The sequence below is a fragment of the Silene latifolia genome, chromosome 11 (assembly GCF_048544455.1).
Source record: "Silene latifolia isolate original U9 population chromosome 11, ASM4854445v1, whole genome shotgun sequence".
Classification (NCBI taxonomy): Eukaryota; Viridiplantae; Streptophyta; class Magnoliopsida; order Caryophyllales; family Caryophyllaceae; genus Silene; species Silene latifolia.
Window position 1 is genome coordinate 94,546,336 of NC_133536.1, and position 17,574 is coordinate 94,563,909.

The following is a 17,574-nucleotide window of genomic DNA, read 5'->3' on the forward strand; positions in this document are numbered from 1 at the left end:
ATCTGCAATCGAAAATTCTACATCATTACCCGTCCCTTGGGATCCGACCTTTATTTACCTCTTTACTAAGAGTAAAGTAGTTTGTGAAGTTATAAATATTGTTTTGGTCTACGTAACTTTTGACGACGAGTAACAAAACCGATCCGACCACTATTCCAGGTAGGGTTTCCCTACTCGGTAATTGTTTACATACTATGGTTGATGGTTAATTATTGTTGTTGATTAATATTATATTGGAATCGGTAAGAGGTAATTAATGTTGTATAATGTGGTTGGTATTGCGAGGTGCGTCCTCGACTGAGTGGAGTCACTTGCGGAAGTGGCTTCACGCCCTTGATTCACCCTCTGTGGAATCCGCCAAAAAGGGGATGTGCACATTTAGGAACTTGGGTTATCGCTTGGATGAGATGAGCGGGGCTTAGGTGGTAACGGCTGCGGTCCCCCACTGGCGGTGTGGAATACTTGTTGCGATGGGTATTCTGGCAGGACTACACACTAAAGTGTGTAGTCAGATGTGTGGTGTTATGATGGAGATTGGTTGATTAGATTGGATTGTTGTATTGCTTTTGTTGTATTGTTTTATGTAAAAGGTAACTGACCCTGGTTTAAATGTTTTGAAAACTGTGGTGATCCATTCAAGGATGGTGAGCAGTTATTGAGCAGGTATGAGTTTATGCGCATGGAATAGCTGGGCTGAGTCGCCACGAGATGCCTAGATGTCTTCCGCTGTGTCATGAACATTCTTTTACTTTAGTTGGTTTGATATTTTGAGGAACAGTTGTATTTACTTTATTAGTTTTGGAATTTGGACTTGTATCACTTCAAACATATTTAATAAAGTATGTTTCTTTATTGTCTATTCGATATACATTGCCTCGAGTAACCGAGATGACAGTATTTCCATTCCTTAAGAGGTCCTGGTAAGGCACTTGAAGTATGGGGGTGTTACAAAGTAGTATCAGAGCGACGATTTTGGAACCTGTAACTAATGAACACAATAAACTTAGGGAGTCAAAATAAAATGAACCCGGGTAGGAGCTGTTAGGAGCTAATGCAAAGACTTGGGAGATGTCCTAAAGTCGCGATCTCGCCCTATAACTTTGAACCGGTCACTATGGGGTGTGTCTTGGGATCGTTATGTGTTTATCTATGTAAGTTGCATATTTATATAGAAATGTGTTGTATGAATTAGTGGATGAATGCATGTGGAGGATGGAGAATGTTGTGGTGAAAGGTGATAAGTAATATGAGTATATGTGTTAATATGAATGATGGAATTACAGGATAAATGATTTCTAATGTGGCTTACTAGAAACATGTGAAATAGGATGTATACACACGTATGTTTATCGATTTATATATATATAGTTGGTTGGAAAGTGTTAAGTTGAGCATGCAGGTAGTATACGAGTCAGCATGACTCGATCGAGTGAGGGGCACTCGATCGAGTAGGTGAGTGACTCGATCGAGTGGGGGTGACTCGATCGAGTTGGGTGGATATCGTTTCTGGATAGTGTGTTGTTTTTGGGCACTCGATCGAGTAAGTAGGGGGGCTCTATCGAGCAGGGTCAACTCGATCGAGTAGGTTTGAGGCTCGTTCGAGTAAGGTTTGTGAGGCTTTCTGGTCAAGTTCTGGAGTCAAGGCACTCGATCGAGTGGCCTCAACTCGATCGAGTAGGTTGTGTTGCTCGATCGAGTAGGGTCTACATAGGTCATGTACGTGTTTAAGTTGTGGGATGTGTGTTTATGTTTACCTTTTCTCTTATATAGTTCAAATATGCCGCCAAAGAGAAATGCGTTGCATGCTAGGGCTGAGATGATGAGTATTGATGAGATAGTTAAGATGCTAGAACATCAAGACGCGCTTACAGATGCTTTAAAGAATTTTGGGAAGGATAAAGTGGGTGGGGTGGATTTTGCTAAGATGAGTATCAACATCGCTCGTTTCAACCCAAAAGAGTACATGGGTACAGGTGCGCCAATCTTGCTTGATAATTGGCATAGGGACATGGAGAATATTCTGAATGTGGTTCATTGCCCTAAGGATTTTAGAGTGAAACAAGATGCGTTCTACTTGAGAGATGCGGCTGGAGAATGGTGGGATAAGGTTAGGGAGAGTGCCTTAGACCTATATGTGAAACAGGGGTTGTCAGATATACCTTGGAGTGAGTTCAAGAGAGCTATGCATCGACAGTTTGTGCCGGAACATGTCCATAGTAAGTTGAGGGAGGAGTTTGATGATTTCCATATGGCTCCGGATATGTGTGTGGCTGAGTACTATCACAAGTTCAATGAGAAGTCTAGGTACGCAGAGGATATGGGGCTGAGTCAGGAGAACTTAACATTGAGGTTTGAGAAGGGTTTGACACCTAAGATCATGGAGAAGCTGTTTGTAAGAGTCCTTACTGATGTTAAGGAGGTATATGAGCGTGCCGGAAAAGCTGAGAGGTTGGTAGAGATGGCTAAGGAGAATAGGGAGAGAGGTTCTGAGAAGAGGAAGGCTGAGAGAGAGGGTGGTGGTCAGTCTAGTTATAAGAGGAGCAACCATAACCAGGTAAGGGCTTACTCTTCGGGGTGGGGGTTCAATGGTGGGGCTTCCTATGGGCGTGGCCGCGGTGGTGGTAGTGGCAGCTGGGGGATATCTTGCTTTAACTTTAGAGGTATGGGCCGCAAGAGACATGAGTGCACTAGTGCTATGGGCAGGGGTTTTTCAGAGACCATCACAGGGGAGGTTCTCTCAGGGTCAGTCTCAGAGTTATGCTAGTAACAGGCCGGCTGGGTCGTAGAACAATCGGGGTGGTCAGAACAACAACGACGGTGGGGCTAACTGCAATGGCGGTAATTCATATCAGAGACCAGCGACGAAAAACAACCAGGGGTCGGCTGCTAAGCCGTCTAGTTCTTCTAGTACTGTCCAGGGAGGTGGACAGATGACCAATGATAAGCTTTTCATGATGGAGAAGAAAGCAGTTGAGGATGACGCTCACATAATCACGGGTACTTTTCTTGTTAATGGTGTTTTTACCTTTGTTTTGTTTGATTCGGAGGCGTGACAATATTTTCTATCGTCGGGTCATGCTAAGCTTTTGGGTTTGAGAGAGTTTGAGTCTATAAAAGAGGAAGTTTTTATACCGTCAGGTGAGTCTGTATCTTGTGGGAGGTTATATAAGGGTGTGTCTATGATAGTTTGGCAGGTTGACCTACCAGTGGACTTGTTAGTGTTTCTTGTTAATTGTTTTGAGATGATAATTGGTATGGATTTGTTGGGTAAGTATAAAGCTATAATAGAATATCACCAAAAGAGAGTCTCTTTGAGAGGTCCTAAGGAAGTTTGTGTATCTTTTCGTGGGTTTGTTGTCAAACCCAAAGTCAAAGTGATTGCAGCGGTGACATTGAAGTCTTATCTGAGGAAGGGGTGTCCGTTGATCCTATGCTATGTGAGAGACCATAGTATGGTGAGTTCGATAGTTGAGCAGATACCAGTGGTGGGAGAGTTTCCAGATGTTTTTCCGGAGGAGATACCAGGTTTACCACCAAAGGGGGAGATAGATTTTAGTGTGGAGTTAAAACCAGGGACGGGACCAATCTCTAAGGCCCCGTACCACATGGGTCCTAAGGAGTTTGAGGAGCTGAAGAAACAACTGGATAATTTGATTGATAAGGGATACATTAGACCTAGTGTATCACCGTGGGGAGCACCAGTTCTGTTTGTGAAAAATAAAGATGGGAGCTTGAGGTTATGCATCGATTACAGAGTTGAACAGGGTTACTGTGAAGAAAAAGTATCCTTTGCCAAGGATAGATGATTTTCTTGATTAGTTGAACGGGGCAGCAAACTTTTTTAAGATCGACTTGAGGTTGGGTTACCATCAGGTGAAGATTAGGGATGAGGACACACCGAAGACAGCTTTTACATCGAGGTATGGTCACTATGAGTATGTTGTGATGCCGTTTGGGTTATCTAATGCACCTGTAGTGTTGATGGATTTGATGAACCGGGTCTTCAGTCAGTGTTTGCATCGGGTACTACCGTCGTTTTGTGAAAGACTTTTCTAATATAGCCAGACATATGACCGCGTTGATGAGGAAAGAGAACATGTTTCGTTGGGATGAAAGTTGTGAGATGGCGTTCCAAACTTTAAAGGAGCGTTTGACCACAGCTCCAGTCTTAGCATTACATGAAGGGTGTGAGAACTTTGAGGTATATACAGATGATTCAAAGAATGGTTTGGGATGTGTGTTGATGCAGAACGGGAAAGTAATTGCCTATGCTTCTAGGCAATTGAAGCCTTATGAGGAATACTATCCGACACATGATCTGTAGTTGGGTGCAGTTGTGTTTGCTCTCAAGATTTGGAGGCACTATATTTATGGGGCGACCTTTAAAGTGTTTTCAGATCACAAGAGTCTCAAGTACATCTTCACTCAAAAGGAGCTGAACATGAGACAGATGAGGTGGATGGAGCTGATAGGGGACTATGACATGGATATTATATACCATGAAGGGAAGTCGAACGTGGTTGCTGATGCGCTGAGCAAGAAAAGTCTGCATTCTCTATGCACAACTATGTCTTTGATGAGGTTGAGAGATGAGGTGGGGAAGATGGGGATACATATGATACAAAAAGGAGATGCTAGAGGGGACTTGACAGTGGAGCCAGATCCTTATGATGACATTCGCCGGAAATAGGCTTTGGATCCTAAGATTGAGGATTGGAGAGCTGGAGTAGAGAAAGGGACAGTGTCTCGGATCTCTATTCATACAGATGGAAGTGTCTGATTTGATGGCAGGTGGTGTGTCCCTAATGATGAGAAGTTGAAAAAGGTGATCATGACAGAGGCACATTGCACACCATATTTGGTACATCCAGGCGGTGACAAGTTATATAAAGATTTGAAGAAGACTTTCTGGTGGCCTGGGATGAAGAAGAAACCAGCTGAGTTTGTGGCTCGATGTTTGACATGTCAGAAGGTTAAGGGAGAACAGCGACGACCACAAGGTAAGATTCAGTCTCTTGAGGTACCTGAATGGAAATGGGAGTCTATCTCTATGGATTTTATAGTGGGTTTACCGAGGAGTGAACAGGGTAACAACATGATATGGGTAATAGTTAATCGTTTGACCAAGTCAGCTCACTTTGTTCCGATGATAGATACTTGGACCAAGATATAGTTAGCTTTGGCTTATAAGAAGCATGTGGTTCGTTTAAATGGGGTTCCTAAGGATATAGTGTCAGATAGGGATGCGAGGTTCATATCACGGTTTTGGAGAGAGTTGCATGAGTTGATGGGAACTACTTTAAAGATGAGTACAGCTTTTCATCCTGCGACAGATGGGCAGACAGAGAGGACAATAAAGACTTTGGAGGACATGTTAAGGGCTTGTGTGATGGAGTTTGGTGGTAGCTGGGAGGATAGGTTGGACCTGATTGAGTTTTCTTATAACAACAGCTATCACACGAGTATTGGGATGGCACCGTTCGAGGCTTTGCATGGGAGAAGGTGTAGGAGTCCGATTTGCTAGGATGATAGAGCTGAGGCAGTGGTTTTAGGACCGCAGATGGTACAGGAGATGATAGAACAGGTTAAGCTGATCAGGCAAAAGATGAAAGCGGCCCAGGATAGACAAAAGAGTTATGCCGACTTACACCGTTCTGACATAGATTTTCAGGTTGGAGACAAGGTTCTTTTGAAAGTGTCTCCTATGCGTGGGGTCATGAGGTTTGATAAGAAAGGGAAGGTGAGCCAGAGGTTTATCGGACCATATGAGATTTTGGATCGTGTGGGTGACGTTGCTTACCGGTTAGCGTTACCAGCGGCTTTGGATAGGGTGCATAATGTGTTTCATGTATCTCAGTTACGGAAGTATGTGAGCGATCCTTCACATGTGTTAGAGGTGGAGAACATAGATTTGGATGAGTCCTTGTCTTATCTTGAGGTGCCAAAACAGATTCTTGATCGCAAGGTTCGGAAAACTAGGAATGGAGAGACAGTGTTGGTTAAGGTTCTTTGGTCTAACCATGAGGTTGAGGAGGCTACTTGGGAGGCGGAAGAGGCTATGAGGGAGTGGTATCCGTCTCTTTTTTATCAGGTATGTGTGGTTACGGGGACGTAACCATGTTTCTTTTAGTGGGGTAGGAGATGGTCGCATAAAGTTTTAGTGTGGTTTTATGTTAGTTTTAGTATAGTTAGTAGTTGCTTTGAGTCGGTTTGAGTTTTGGTTGGGAGTTTTGTTTTGAATTTTTGGTTATGTTGTTGTGTTAGAGTTGAGATAGTATGTTTTGTTTTTGTGTATGGGTTGAACTTCGGGGACAAAGTTCTTTATAAGGAGGGAAGACTATAATACTACGGTTTTATATGTCTATGGGTACTCTATCGAGTGGGGCTTACTCTATCGAGTAAGTATGTTTTTACGCAAAACAGTAGTCTGCCTTTTGGTTACTCGATCGAGTACGTGTGACACTCGATCGAGTAAGGGGCACTCGATCGAGTAAGTGAGTCTTACGGGTTATTTTAGCCGGGTTTTGTTAATAACGCGTGATTAGTATAAAAGGATTCCGTCATCTTCCCTAATCACTTTTTCACCTTTCTAAAACCTTTCAAAAGAAAAAGAAGTTACATAGTTCTCTTTCGTCGCGTTATTAGCAAATCCCAAGTGCTAGGATCGTCGGATTAACTTGTTCTTTACGCCGTTGAGTTCGTAGTGTCAAGGGTAAGCTTCTTGTATAATTTTTATAATGTTTCATTGAGTTTTCTTAAAGCCCTAATTGGGTAGATTTGGGGTTTTGGGTGTATTATGTTCATTAGGTGATAATTATATGAATATGGGTTATAGAAGGACGATTCGTAGAGGAACATTACTGATTAGCTGCAGTGACGGTCTTGTGGTTGCTATTCAAGGTAGGGTTTTCCTACTCGGTTAATGTTTACATACTATGGTTGATGGTTGATTATTGTTGTTGATTAATATCATATTGGAATCGGTAATTGGTAATTAATGTTGTATAATGTGGTTGGTTATGATTGCTTGTCTGTGGTTTTCGAGGTGCATCCTCGGCTGAGTGGAGTCACTTGCGGGAGTGGCTTCACGCCCTTGATTCGCCTACTGTGGAACCCGCCACAGAGGGGATGTGCACATTTAGGAACTTGGGTTATCGCTCGGATAAGATGAGCGGGGCTTAGGTGGGAACGGCTGCGGTCCCCACTGGCGGTGTGAAATACTTGTTGCGATGGGTATTCTGGCAGGACTACACACTTTAGTGTTGTGGACATGGGCCCACCTGCACGCCCAGCCGATCTGTGGACATACATCGGTCTTTTGAAAGCCACGCTCGGCGGCGTAAAAATATGCTTTCGTCCGGATCGTTTTAGATCGGTCGGTTTCGTCTCGGCAAGGGTCTCAAAACGATTAGTGATGATCGGAGTCGCCACCAAGCATTTGTGGGATGATTGGAACCCGTTCGAATCCACTTTCTACCTCGGTCAAACGAAGCACAAAGCAGTGTTTGACATTGGTACTAAAGATAAGGAATCGTCCCTCTTTAGCATCCTATATCTAGAATGACTCTCGTACGCCCTGGTTAAGATCGTCCACTATCCAAAGTTTCTGAGTAAGAGGTGAAGGTACGTATTGGGAAGCCCTTTAATCAGACACCCAATCCCGCCCGCTGTAGCGGCCTCTACTGATCGATCTTGGTTGGTTGAATGCAAAAGTTGATAAAACAGTTTAAATGCATGAATGCGCATCCAATAGTTTAAACCTAACATGTGAGAGCTTTCTAAGTTGGTTGATTTAATCCAAGTATCAAGTATAAGATGTCGAGTTGGATTTACGGTTAATTTGCATGCAAGACGGAAATTAAACATCCATTTACCAAGTTAGGTTTATGGCGCATAACGTGATCCATTTGTCTTAGTAAAGCATTTTGCAAATACTGTTTTTGAATGAGCAAATTTAGTCGTATGATCCGTCCTATATCCGGGTTAGCCGTAGTCGGGATCGTCCTAGACCAATGCTGGAAGGGGAACAGACCCTGCATCAGACAGTCAGAATAGGCGCGAGCCTATTGGCGATGTAAGGGGGTCTCTCCTGGTTTGAAAATAGGAAAAGAAGTGGCCTGTTTAGGCTCGGGTCAGTCAACGGTATATGACGTGTTCTGACCATTGAAAAACATTTATAAAACGTGTTGAAATATGGGTATTTGAACCCGTTTTGGTTTGAAAGGACCGTTTAGGCCGTATTTGTGTCGATTTGAAGAACGAGACTTGAATAATCGTCATTGTTTTGACGGTATTCGATGTCGGGTTTGACTTTGTAAGCTTGACATGAATAGTTTTGAAAATGAATTTGAACTAATTGTTTTAAGTTCATTTGAATATAATTAGTCGATACTCATCATCGTACTCGGGTTAAAATCCGACATGGTATGTAGAACCAAAGATGACTTTGTGTTGGTGACTAATACATTTATTTTGAAATTGCAAAGAAATGATGAAAAGCTTTAAAATACCTTCCAAAATGTAAAGAAATGAAATAAAAGGCTTTAAAATACCTTTTAAATGTAATTAACCAAATATTATCACCGAAACACGGATTAAACCGTCATGGTATTAAGAACCTAGGGTGAAAAATATTTTATGGTTAAAACTTTTAGAAAATGGTTTGAAAATACTTGAAATGGTAAAAACCGATTACAAATATGAAAATGAAAATAGGGGAAAAGAAGAGACCAAACACGGATTGGACTTAAGGCTGGGCAGGGTGCTTTAGGCGCGAGCCTATATGCTACGTAAGTAGCCTCTGCCTCAACCAAAAAGACCGGTTTTGGCTCATTCTTCCCATGTTTTGGACCATGTTATGCATGATTTAGCATGTTATAGTCATGAAACAATTAAAGACATGATAAAAAAGGATTTTTACACCCTCATACTTTTTTTTTTTTGATAAAATGTAAGCTTTTCATTAAATCAAAAGAGAACGTGACCATACATCGTGTTAGGACGACCCAAAAAATTGGGCCAAACAAAACACGCAACAACAAAGCAGGTGGAACATGAAAGCCCAAAGCTCACTTACAACCACCGACAACAAACAAGTCTTACCCTATTTCCGACAAACAAAAAAGTCTTACCCTATTTCTTTTTAGCAACAAAAACCAGGAGAGATAGAGAGACAGCGGCGCCACCTTCACACTCCACACAAATCGTAGATCCACTGATCCTGCGGATTCTTCCTCCTCGTCACAATTTTAGCTAGCCAAATCTTCATCTCTTTGATGATTCCAGTAGCCATTGTTTCTAGTCTGACAACCGTAGCCTCATGTTTGCTGCGATTTCTCTGGTGCCAGATGGAATACATCATAGCATTGATGATTCCATTGATATGTCCTTCCTATCCCGAGATCCAGTGATGTTACTCCGCCAAACCGTCATATCGTCTCGAGGTAAGCTAAAACCCATCCATTGCTCAACTCTACTAATGATTCTTTGACTATATTCACAGGAGAAGAAAAGATGATCCAAGGAATCGTTCCCATCTCCACAAATAAGGCAGGTAATATCAATGTCTAACCCAAAACTTTTCAGTTTTTCATGAGTGTTCAAACCTTTGTGGAAATAAATCCATGCTAGCAGACTGTGCTTGGGAATAGTCATTTGATTCCAGACTAGTGATGACCACGAAACTTGGTCATTTTTATGTCGAAGATATTCGTATCCTTTGGCAATAGTGTAAGTTTTACCAGGGATGTTATCCCATTGCTTTTGTAAATAGGGGACAATAAGAAGAACCCTCACTTTACAAATTTTCCTCCAGTACCAGCTGGTGTCTTGAGTCGGGTCATAATTTTTCCAGTCCTGAGCTTTAAGATAAGTGTGACTAACCCACTTAACCCAAAGATGGTCAGCTTTTGCATAGAGCCACCACAAAAGTTTACCCAACGCAGCCTTATTCCAAACCAGATCGTCTTTAAGACCCAGACCCCTCTCAGACTTAGGCTTACAGACTTTGGACTACCCTACCAAAGGGGTCCTTATGTATTCAGTGGACCCATCCTAGAGAAAATTCCTGCATATTGCTTCTATACGTGCTATGACTCCACTTGGCAATATGAACATTTGAGCCCAGTAATTGTGATAAGTTTTCAAAACAAACTTGATTAGAACTAGTCTACCAGCATAAGACAGCTTCCTGGTGCCTAGTCCCCTGATTTTATTCATGAGTTTCTCAATAATGGGTGCACAATCCTGAGCAGTCAATCTAGTAGTTTTGATGGGGACTCCCAGGTATTTAAAAGGAAGTTTCCCTTCCACACACCCAGAAACCTGGAGAATATCCTGTTTGACTTCTTCATTGACCCCATTAAAATATACATTAGACTTCCCCTTACTCATCTTTAAACCTGAAGCAATAGAAAAAGTAGAATATGTCCTGAGGATTACCATGATGGATTGCACATCTTCTTTGCAAAAGAGGAGGAGGTCGTCTGCAAACATTAAATGAGTGAGTCTCAGAGGCTTACACAATGGATGATAATGGAAAACCATTGTCTCAGTGGTAAAAGCTAGAAGCCTGGTTAGGTACTCCATGCACACCGTGAAAAGCAGGGGAGAGAGGGGATCACCCTGTCTAAGCCCTCTCTTCCCTTCAAAGAAACCAAAGCTATCTCCATTTAAGCTCAAAGTATAAGTAGCTGTTGTGACACATTCCATTATCCATCCAATGAACTTCCTTGGAAGTTTAAGAGCAATAAGCATTTGATTAAGGAAACTCCACTCCACTGTATCATAAGCCTTCTGAAGGTCTAGCTTGAACAAACATCTGGGGGAAATATTTCCCCTAGAGTACAACCTGATAATATCCTGACAAATCAGAATATTCTCCATAATACTCCTCCCCTGTATGAAGCCCCCTTGATTTTGTGAAACCACCTTAGGTAAAATAAGAGCCAATCTGTTACAGAGAACTTTAGAGATGCATTTATAAATTACATTACAACAAGCAATAGGCCTAAATTGAAGAACTGTGGATGGCCTATCTACCTTGGGAATCAGTGTCACCATTCTGGCATTAACCTGCTTGAGGAGCTGGCCAGTTCTAAAAAAATCCTGAACTGCTTCAGTAACATCTGATCCAACAATGTCCCATGTATCCTTGAAGAATTTACTCGAATAACCATCTGGTCCTGGTGCCTTATCATTGGGAATCTGATGAAAAATAGTTTTAATTTCCTCTTTGGTGACTGGGTTAAGGAGCCTTTGTCTCTGGTTTTCATCACAAACCCTCCCCCTCCTCACTATTTGCACATTCACAGAAGTAACATCACTCTGAGATCCCAGCAAGGAGTGATAATACTCAAGAAAAGCCTGTTGGATATCTATCTTGGAAGTGTGCAGGACTCCCTTGGAGTCCCTGATTTCATGAATTGCATTTTGGTGTCTCCTAGCCTTAAGCACCCCATGAAAATATGAACTGTTTAAGTCACCCTCAGTGATCCAATGTGCTTTGGCCTTCTGTCTAAGGTACTCCATATTTGCTTGCTAGGTTTGGCTGACTTTCTTACTTGTCTCATGCTCAAGCTGTATCAGATTCAGATCCCCTGGACAAGTTTGCAACTGATTTTGAATATGAATAAGGCTAGCCATAGCTTGTTCAGCTGCATTCTCTATATCTGAGAAATGAGACCTGTTTAACTCTTTGAGCTTTGGCTTGAGTCTCTTCAGCCTAGTAACCAGTCTGAACATTCTGGTTCCTCTAATTCTTTGCTCCCAAGCCTGCTCAACAATACTCTGGAACAGAGGTGAAGTACTCCACATATTAAAATACTTGAATGGACGGTTTCTCTGCCCATCTTGATGCTTCCCAGCAACTATACAAGGTGTGTGGTCATAAGCACCCTCAGGTAAGAAATTGGCACACAAATGAGGAAACATAACAGCCTAGTCACAGTTGATCAAGAACCTGTCTAATCTGCTATAAATTCTTAACTCAGGTTCTTGCTTATTATTTCAGGTATAGTATCTCCCTTGAGCTTGACTGTCAATTAAATGGCAAGCATCCAAGCAATCCTGAAAAGGATCAGACTCTGCACTACTCACTGAACCCCCCAGTCTCTCATTAGCATTTAAAACACAATTGAAGTCACTCCCAACAGCCCAAAGTCCACTCATAGCCCTTAGCTATACGACTCATATTACTCCACAAAGACTCCCTTTCACTGATCCCATTGTAGGCATAGACAATTGTATAGTGAAACTGATTATTACCTACCTTATCCAAGACAGACATGTGAATATATTGAGCATCATACTCAAGTATATGAATGTCAACCCAGTGAGGCTTCCAAAGCACAATAATTCTTCCCCCGGGTGTTTATTATTATTATTGGAAGTAAGACTCCAATCCTGGAAAACCCTATACATAGTTTTATTCTTATTGCTAGCTTTTATTTTTGTTTCCAAGAGACCAAAAACAGCTACTTTATTCTTATGAAGAAAATTATTCACAAACTTCTGCTTTTCCTCCCTATTCAACCCCCTAACATTCCAAAATCCTAGCTTAATCATGGAGGTAAATTAGGAGGTTCATTACCATTATGCACATTGCCTTCCTTAGAAGAGCTCTGGCCACTCAAGACCTCTTTATAAGTAGGAGATCCTTGTGTCGTTGAGCTGACATCAATACCCTGTTTAGGGAGTCTGACAGAGGATATAGTCCCATTTCTGAACTGAACAGGCTGTTCCAATGGTGTACTGGGATCATGTGCTGTGCTGACAGCTGCAATTGGAGCCTGAACTTTCTTCTCTTGAACTGGCCTCCAAACCTTTTGAATTTTCTTAACCTCTTTGTGTAATCCTTTCCTGCAGTTAATTTGCTCATGCCCTATTTGTTTGCATTTGTTACAGGTACTAGGTTTACACTCGTATTCCACAGGTATTTGGATTCTATTCTGCTTTTCATCCAGAAAAGTAATATGTGAGGGGAATTTTTGATCAACTTTCAATTCAACCATAAGTCTAGCAAACCCTAATCTAGTTTTACTCTCTGTGGCAGCATCACTTTTCACATATTTGCCAACCAGATTAGCAAGTTTTGGAAGACTGTGGCCCCAAAACTTCAAAGGTAAGCCTTTAAGTCTTATCCATGCTGGAACACTTTTAATTTCCTCTTTTTCTAGATCAATGTCAGGCTGCCATGGCCTTATAATTAAAGGCTTATTGTCAAAAAGGAAGTATCCACTCCCTAGGACTGCCTGCTGCATTTCAGTTGTTTGGAAACGTGCCAAGAAAACTCCATTTGGTAGGAATGATATTTTATCAATTGAGTACTTACCCCATATCCTTTTCAGGAAACTCTCTAGGATCTGCCATGGAGGATTGCCCCCCACAACAAACCCATATACTGCCTGCCTCCAGTAGGTAATCTCCTCTTGTACATCTTCCTCTGTCAATTGGAGTAGTTCCTCTGGTTCCTCATCTAACATTTGAATAATCTTTTTGCCATGTCTCTGAAACCATTCTCCTTCATCATCTATTGCGTTCTCTTTCTCAGGTTCAGATTCATTCTCAGATGCAGAATCTTCAACGTCCTCCACCAGAATTTCCTCCGTGGAGAAAGGAGCAATCCCCTCAATTTCGTTAATGCTTTTAGTTTTCTGCCCTTCCTCCACATTCGGCTTGCCAATAATTTTCTCTTTTTCTAACTGTAATGGTGCAAAAGTATTAGAATTCCTATTTTTGTTTGGACTAGAATGCTTAGCAAAAGACGATCTTGTTGATTTCCTAACCATTGTGAAACAATCAGGAAATCAGTCAGAAATAAGAAATTGCACGACCTAGAGATGACTGCGTTTTCTCCTTTCTCTCTCTAGGTTAAACATTCTCTCTGTATTGGGGATGAATCAGTTACACCCTCATACTTACATGCTTGGCTTATGGCGAGAAACCGACGTAAGTGTATCAACTCGTTTGGTCGGAAAAGACTCGGTTTAAAACCATTTTAGTAAGTAAAAAGAGTGTTTTGTTAAGTTTAGTGATGGTGTAGTGGTTGCAATGGTCGGTCAAGTGATTTAATGCACGATGACGATACCAAACAATGTGTAAGGCTTGTGTTTACGATCGGTAGGTCGTAAACACGTGTCGGATTGTGACTTAGGAAGTCGAGTCTAGAATTTTAAGGGAGAAAAGAGGGGGCGGACACTCGCGTAACCTTCAAATGGTTGCATTTGAGGGGTATTTATAGGGAAATGAGTGGTTGTGTGAGTTTTGAGCGACGTGGCCACCTGGGCTGCTCAAAGAGACGTGAGCCACGTCGCACGTCTTTGAGGTGTCTTGTCGCTTTCACACAAATGCAATCATGATTTGTTCTATCCTAGGATTTGTATGCACATGTTTGGTACTTGACCATGCATGATCCCGGGAAATCTTAACATGGAAGCATTTGAATGGTTTTGTTTTTTTTGTGTTTGACTCGGTTTGACTCGTTGTTGGGGCCGGAATTTGAATTTTGAGTCGGTTTTTGATCCGGTGTCGATTTTGACTCTAGTTAGTGTCATTACGACCCCGTCTTCATGCATTAAACACTCCAGGTACTTTTGAAAAGTTTTGAAATTTTTTATTTTCGAAATCATTTTAAGTTTTCTGACGTAAAGTTGTACACAAACTGTCGATCAAACGCCGCGATTCCAAAGCATGTTGTAGTCCGATAATCATCGGGTGTTTGTTGGAGTCTCAGCAAATACTGGGTATCTACAGAGCCCCCACTTTGACTGAATCTTGGACAGGGCGAAAGTCAAAGTAGAGTCCCCAGGTCAGTCGAAGATTACAACCTGGAGACCCAAGCGACGTCAAGGCAGCTCAAAAGGATTCGGGCCAAGGACCTGCCATCGGGAAGGGCGACGCCAAGGCGACTCGAGGGTACGAGCCAAGAACTTGTCATCGGGAACCGTTTAGAGTATGTCGACTGTTCGTGCAGGTCGTTTAATGTCTGTTAGACTACGTACAACGGCTCGCCAGCCATAAGAAAGAGTCATACCTGAGGCATCTTCGGATATGTCCTTGGGTCGTATCTTGCTTTCGGACAAAGGCTCGTCAGCTGTGTTGCGGATATGAAGGGGCTCGCCCGCCGCGGTGCGTTGTAAGGCTCGCCAGCCACGGTGCGTATATGAGGAGGGCTCACCAGCCGCGGTGCGTAGTAAGGCTCGCCAGCCATGGTGCGTACATGAGGAGGGCTCGCCAGCCATGGTGCGTACATGAGGAGGGCTCGCCAGCCTCGGTGTGTAGTAAGGCTCGCCAGCCATGGTGTGTACATGAGGAGGGCTCACCAGCTGCGGTGCATTGTAAGGCTCGCCAGCCATAGTGCGTACATGAGGAGGGCTCGCCAGCCACGGTGCGTAGTATGGCTCGCCAGCCATGGTGCGTACATGAGGATGGCTCGCCAGCCGCGGTGCGTACATGAGGAGGGCTCGCCCGCCGCGGTGCGTTGTAAGGCTCGCCAGCCATGGTGCGTACATGAGGAGGGCTCACCAGCCGCGGTGTGTTGTAAGGCTCGCTAGCCATGGTGCGTACATGAGGAGGGCTCACCAGCCGCGCGCGGTGCGTAGTAAGGCTCGCCAGCCATGATGCGTACATGAGGAGGGCTCGCCAGCCGCGATGCGTACATGAGGAGGGCTCGCCAGCCGTGGTGCGTAGTAAGGCTCGCCAGCCATGGTGCGTACATGTAACACCCCCATACTCCAAGTGCCTTTCCAGGACCACTTAAGGCATGGGAGTGCTACCATCTCGGTTACCCTAGGCAATGATAATCAAATAGACAATAACGAAACGTACTTTAATAATAATAAAGTTTACAGCCAAAACCGAAACTGATAAAAGAAAATACAAAGGTTCTCAAAACTGTCAAATACTAAACAACTAAAAGTGTTCGACACACCGGAAGACTTCTAAAACAGCAACGTGGTGACTCATCCCAGCTAAGTGGATCACCACAGTTTTTAAAACATTTAAACGGGGTCAGTACTAATTACATAAAAACAACAGCTGCAAAGAAACCATATTATAAACAACTCAAACAGCACATCTCAATCTCCATAACTCCACCCTATCTCCACATATCTGACTACACACCAAAGTGTGTAGCCCTGCCAGAGAACCTATCGCAACAGATACTACTCACCGCCAGTGGGGGACCGCAGCCGTTCCCACCTAAGCCCCGCTCATCTCAATCGAGCGATAAACCCATGTTCATTAATGTGCACATCCCTTCTGTGGCGGGTTCCACAGAAGGCGAATCAAGGGCGTGCAGCCACTCCCGCAAGTGACTCCACTCAGCCAGGGATGCACCCCGAAGATCACAGACGGTTACACAACCAATCAACATTATACTATCAACAATCACCAAAACCAATTCAACAACGATATGAGATACAACAACAACAACAACAACAACAATAACAACAACAACAACAACAACAACAACAACAAAAACAACAACAACAACAACAACAACAACAACAACAACAACAACAACAACAACAACAACAACAACAACAACAACAACAACAACAACAAAAACAACAACAACAACAACAACAACAACAACAACATCAACATTATGTAACCAATACTGAGTAGGGAAATCCTACCTGAAATAAGCCATCACAAGACCATCACAAGTAGCTAATCAAAATGCTCTTCTACGAATCTCCTCCTATAATCACATATACAATCATGCAATTACTACTAAGCCAATCAAACACCCAAAACCCCTAAATTTACCTAATTAGGGTTTAATCAATATTGACGAAACAACATAAAAACTATACAAGGATCTTACCATCGACACGACGAACTCCACGGCGTAAAGAACGTGACGATCCGACAACCTTAGCCCTTGGGATTTGATGGTAACGCGACGAACGTAGACAACGTAACTTCTTTTCTCTCTTGAAAGGTTTTTATAAAATATACAAATGATGAAGAAAGTGACGGAAAGCTTAATATATCAATCGCGCGTTACTAACAAAACCCGACTAAAACAACCCGCAAAAGTAACTTACTCGATCGAGTAAGTAACTTACTCGATCGAGTGACCCTTACTCGATCGAGTGCCATACTTACTCGATCGAGTACCCATCAGACAGAACACTGTTTTGTAAAACAACTTACTTACTCGACAGAGTATGCCCCACTCGATAGAGTACCCAAAGACATAGAAAACCGTAGTATTACAGTCTTCCCTCCTTAAAAAGAATTTCGTCCCCGAAGTTCAACCCATACTCAAAACAAACATACTAACTCAATCAAGACACAACAACGCAACTAAGAACTCAAAACAAAACCCCAACCTATAAAACATGAACTCTTAACACCAACTCTGAAGGAAATGTAGATTCATATACATGTTAACATACTCTTATATGTCTAAATAATTTGTCATAAAATTGAAACGGATCTTATGCATGCAAACAATAATATAAATAGAGGAGAAATCATGTCCTTACAAAATGGATTTCGGCTATTAGGGCACAAGAGAGATCACCTATCTCTTCTTGTTCTTGAGCTATTCCAATGGAAGAA

At 42.6% G+C, this 17,574-nt stretch overlaps 1 protein-coding gene across 1 annotated transcript; it reads right to left on the reverse strand.

The window, feature by feature from the left end:
• Nucleotides 1–12,560: 12,560 nt before the first annotated feature.
• LOC141613685 (uncharacterized) lies at nucleotides 12,561–13,787 on the reverse strand. The gene has a single exon (XM_074432427.1). The coding sequence runs from the start codon at nucleotides 13,785–13,787 to the stop codon at nucleotides 12,561–12,563; it is 1,227 nt and encodes a 408-aa protein (XP_074288528.1).
• Between the last annotated feature and the right edge of the window lie 3,787 nt (nucleotides 13,788–17,574).

Bases quoted from the DNA above. Each gene is read 5' to 3' on its own strand.
- LOC141613685 (XM_074432427.1), bottom strand. From the start codon at position 13,787: ATGGTTAGGAAATCAACAAGATCGTCTTTTGCTAAGCATTCTAGTCCA.